The sequence below is a fragment of the Pollachius pollachius genome (assembly GCF_949987615.1).
Source record: "Pollachius pollachius genome assembly, chromosome: 2".
Lineage (NCBI taxonomy): Eukaryota > Metazoa > Chordata > Actinopteri > Gadiformes > Gadidae > Pollachius > Pollachius pollachius.
The window spans coordinates 31,927,676-31,932,675 of record NC_136935.1 but is presented as its reverse complement, the minus strand read 5'-3'; the positions used below and the strand labels follow the sequence as shown (position 1 = coordinate 31,932,675).

The window sequence follows — 5,000 nt, the reverse complement described above, 5'->3', positions numbered from 1 at the left end:
TGGTTTAAAAGTGACACATTTGAACACAACACAGGCTGACATGATTGTTTTCAATCTAATTAATGAATGCATTTATCAATAAAGAAAAGGCAATCAAATTGATGAATGCAATTATCCATAAAGTAAAGGCAATCAAATTAATGAATGCATTTATCAATAAAGTAAAGGCAATCAAATTAATGAATGCATTTATCAATGAAGCAAAAGCAATCAAATTCCGTTACAAAAAGTACATGGAAGGGGGATGTTTTTGTTTTTATAAAGTGCATATTCTCTTGTTGTACTTATTCTGAAAAATTGCAACCATCTCTTTGCCAGTGAAATATATGACTGGCAAAAAATATAAAAATTCTGATCGAATAATAAAATAAAACAAAAACGAGTATATGAAATCGCCATTTTGTAATCTGGTAAATCTTTTTGCTTTTTGGAGTAGAAATCTTCACCTGCTCCTGGCAATAAAAACAAGAGCAACATTACCTGCCTATAGCTTGACATATATTAAAGAAGAACAAAAGAAGACACCATTTTGTCACATTATAAACCAACAATATCATTTCATAGATGCACACACGCAAAGTCAATGGTAATGCACACAATGTATTGCTTCTACCCTTAAACCATTTATATCCTTAATGTACAATAATGCCCCTGTGTAATAATTGTACTTTTCACATTTCTCAATACAAAGGTTAACCACATTCTGGGAATGAATAACACCTATACTCTTCTACCCAATTATGAAGGCCTTATCATGTTCAACAAGTGCATGTTTCATGTTTGAATGTGCATGTATGTTGGATTGTTGTGTTTAAGGATGTATGTGTGTATTTCTTTAAGTGGATCTTTGTATAGTCAAGTGCATCTGTGTGTGCATTTGTGTGTGCGTACATGTATGCATGTCTGTGTGCGCGGTTGTTTATTTGTCACTGTGCATAATTGATTGTAAATAAGCTACCAGTCCCTTTTGACACTTCATGATCCAGGCTGGTATCGAGGCAGGTGCGGTGTGTGGTGATATTGTAGCGTATGGAAGGTAGGCCGGAAGGAGTAAGGAGGAATAAACAGCAAAGATACACTGCATGTAGCCATGCTAATAACGGTATCCCAGTTCTCTGTACAACACAATGCACACTGGTAGGCATAATATGACGCTTACATTCAGATATCATTCCTGCATGGAACAAAAGAAAGGGAGGAACGTTAACACATATATAAACATTGTGTACGTTTCACATTATATTGGTGAGGTGAGAGCATGCGCGTGTTAATCTGTGTGTTAAAAAGTCCCAAGGTCTAGACCAACTCCTCTGGACATGTTGGACTGCTGAGGAGAGATGATACAGCTTATATATGCGTGGATAATATCATTAAAATCTACTTAGGTGCGGTGCGTGCCTCTGCCAGTAGAGCAGAGTGAACTGAACTGGTGCTGATGCTGTGGTCGCTATGGCGACCAGGAGGAGCCACAGGCGCCCAGGCCAGCTGAGCGCCTGATGGAGCCCGTTTATTCAAACAGACTGGAGCCTTCAAAACGGATCAGAGCTCAGAGAGCATCACTCGCCACTACAGGTCCTAATGCTGAGCGGCTGCTAGTTTTGTTGAAAGGGTTAGGGCAAAAAAATAAAATTAAAGTAAAAGCTGTTAAAGTGGTTAGGTAGTAAATAATCTCGTTGTAGTTCAACAAGATGAAGTTTCAACAGAGAGGTGCATAGAACGGAGGAACGGGTTCTTTTTGTAAAGTCCGGGTTCCTCTCTGCCTCCTGAGGCCAGCTACTGAAGAGTGGTATAGTCCAATATGGCGGCCGGGATGCCCAAAGTGGCCATGGAGCTCCGCAGGTTGCAGCTGCCCCTGATCTGTCTTGAAGCGGGGCTGCGTTCATCACCGCCCAATGTTTTATTCTGTATCGGTTCCGCCTCACACCAGGAGGTGGCGCTTCTTGTGCAGAGCCAGGTGGTCGGAACGGGAGAAGCTGCGCTCACAGTCGGGGCACTGAAACGGTTTGACGCCTGTGTGCTTGCGGAAGTGTCTCGTCAGCTCGTCCGAGCGGGCGAACTTCCATGTGCAGCCCTCCCACATGCACTTGTAGGGCTTCTCGCCTGCAGGGAGAGAGGACAGGCAGGTGAGTGCGTTCCTCCCTCTGTCCTAAACACCAGCCCCTGTGGAGGCTCTTTTAGATCCACAGGACCCGCCACACATTGTCGTTACCATGTGAAAGAGTGAAATAATCTATATTCATTTGTATTCCTATATACTGATATTTCTTCATAATGTACATTGTTCTTCAATGCAATATTCCCCCTTCAAAAAAAATACTTAAATCAATTGAAACAGATAAGTTATAGGCAGATATATATATATGCCTAATATAATTATTTTGTTAATGATTGACCAAAAATGAACAAAACATTAATTTATTAGCCATTAGTTAATGATGTTGGTATAGCCCACTGAATCGGCTCTTCCACTAAGCACAATTAATAATCTCCAAACGTGTATCAATGTGCTGTCAATGAGGAGCTGATCACTAACTAAAGGCTCATAGATCACCTGAATGTCTGAATGTTAACACAAAGTGTTCCCGGGACGCGCCCCACTGGTGGAACGCCACCGTCCTGACCAACCAGAGCGGTGTGAGGGCTCACCTGTGTGTGTTCGACGGTGGGCCTTGAGGTGGGAACTCTTGGTGTACACCTTGTTGCAGCCGCCAAAGTCACAGCGGTGGATACGCCTCTTCTTCAGCGTCTCGGGGGAGTCGGGGGGCAGGGGGTGCTTGGCCCCCGGCTGGACGATCACAGACGGGTTGTTACCCCTAAGAAGCGTCAGAGAGGAGGGAGAGGGAGTGAGGGGGGCCGGTGTTGGTGGGATGTCTCGAGAGCCATCATCTGGTCTAATCCGTACCGTTTATGTTCCCACTTTCATGCCAGGCTTAATGTTGGTGTTTTTTGTGGGTTTTTTTGCCCTCTGTTCTCGTTATGCTTATTATAATGATTTCTTTTTCCATGTTATTGACTTCGGAAGCAGTACAGTTATTCCTTACTTCAAGCACACTGCCTGTATTCACCTATCTGCTTTAATAACACTATGTCATTTGGTCTAACTTGATCCATTCAACCTATATCTGTTTACCTCTATCTAACTACCTGGATCCCTGTAGCCATAGTCAATGAAACAATAGTTGTATTCCACTGGGGTAAAAAAGTTTCTCTTAACCTGAATCGAGCTCAGCCATGTGCCAAATGTGACCAATAGGAGGCACTGTTGTTGGCAACTTGCGTAACCGTAGAAAAGGGAAGCCAATACATTTGTATTGAACAGCCATCCGAGTCTTTGTATTTTTCCACTATCTTGCACCACTGTGATACATTATATAACCCTGTGATCTCAGGAATCCTAATATATGATATATATATATTTATAATACATTTTAGAATGTGGAATGTAGAATGTGTTGGAATGTGGCATTTCTGCATAGCCATCTTTCTAACTTGTTAACAATCTTAGAAAAAAGTCTGAGGAATGGTAATGTAAAATTGAATCACAGGAGTATGCTAGTGGCCACGGTCACACTGTCAAACAGATGGCCTGTGTGTATGTGTGTGTGTGTGTGTGTGTGTGTGTGTGTGTGTGTGTGTGTGTGTGTGTGTGTGTGTGTGTGTGTGTGTGTGTGTTTGTGAGTGTGATTCTGTTTGTGTGCCACTTTAAACACACACACACACACACACACAAAAAGTGGCAGTTGAAAACAGGTTTCAAGTGATGAAATATAACACTGTTGATCCTTATTATTGTGCAAAAGAATGTAAAACAACCTTTCAAGCAAACACTATACTATTACACCCTTATCACACTCAAACACGCACACAAATACACACACACATACACACACACACACACACACACACACACACACACACACACACCACACACACACACACACACACACACCACACACACACCACACACACACACACACACACACACACACACACACACACACACACAGCGTGCAGATCACCGTGTTGTTTGACCGGTTGCCATGGTAATCTCCGTGTGATTAATTTGCAGTTGCGGTGCTGCAAGCTTACTGTTGCATTAAACTGTAATCAGAAAACGCGGTTATATGCTATAGACCCTATAGTATCTGTCGTATAAAGGCTGGGACGAATTTCAAATGATAAATATGTACACTTTATTTTGAAAGTATAGACCGGCGCAATTCCCATTGAAACGAATGGCGCAGTGATTATTCTTCAAAACGAGAGCTGTTAAATTGTGGAAAATGAATTAAACTGTAATCAGACAACGCAGTTATATGCTATAAACCCTAGAGTATCTGTGGTATAAAGGCTGAGACGAATTTCAAATTATAAATATGTAAAATCCATAACGTTAGCTCTCTGGCTCATAGCTCAGCGGACTAGAATACCTTATAGAATCATTGCTTGTTGGCCGGAAACGGAAAGGGGGGCTGTTCAAGTTTGGTTGGAGTCTTTTCGCTAGATTCACCGTCTTATCAGTAGGGCTCGAACCGAGCGAAAAGACTACAACCAAATATGAACACCCACCCTTTCCGTTTCCGGCCAACAAGCAATGAATCTTCCAACAGAAATCAATGGGATTTACAAAATGCGCTAAATGTGCAATAAAACCCGATAGAAACTGTATTTCAATACGATACTTGATTCAACCACTCTATTTCATCCTAGACAAACCACAAAGGGGTTGTTCAAAATACCAGAAAAAACGAATAGCTTACAGCAACATATTGAAAAAAAGAACTACGAACTAGTTCATTTTTTGGAACTGTGAACTAATTAACTGAACTAATTCATTTTAAAATTTGTGAACTGAACTTTGAACAAGTTTGCGTAGAAAGTGAACTTTCCCAACACTGCACACACATATACACACACACACACACACACACACACACACACACACACACACACACACACACACACACAATCACTCTGGCAACAACATCCCTAGTTTTCAG

The 5,000-nt window shown here is 41.7% G+C and overlaps 1 protein-coding gene across 1 annotated transcript in view; it reads right to left on the bottom strand.

Moving 5' to 3' along the window:
* klf3 (Kruppel like factor 3 (basic)) overlaps positions 1-5,000 on the bottom strand; it is a 14,417-nt gene that overhangs the window by 470 nt on the left and 8,947 nt on the right. Inside the window, exons 5-6 of the mRNA XM_079729550.1 lie at positions 2,647-2,813; positions 1-2,100 (exon numbers count right to left, since the gene is read on the bottom strand). The exon at positions 1-2,100 is cut by the window's left edge and continues 470 nt beyond it. Coding sequence (XP_079585676.1) covers positions 1,919-2,100; positions 2,647-2,813 — 349 coding nt within the window. The 3' untranslated portion in view covers positions 1-1,918. The remainder of the gene's footprint in view (positions 2,101-2,646; positions 2,814-5,000) is intronic.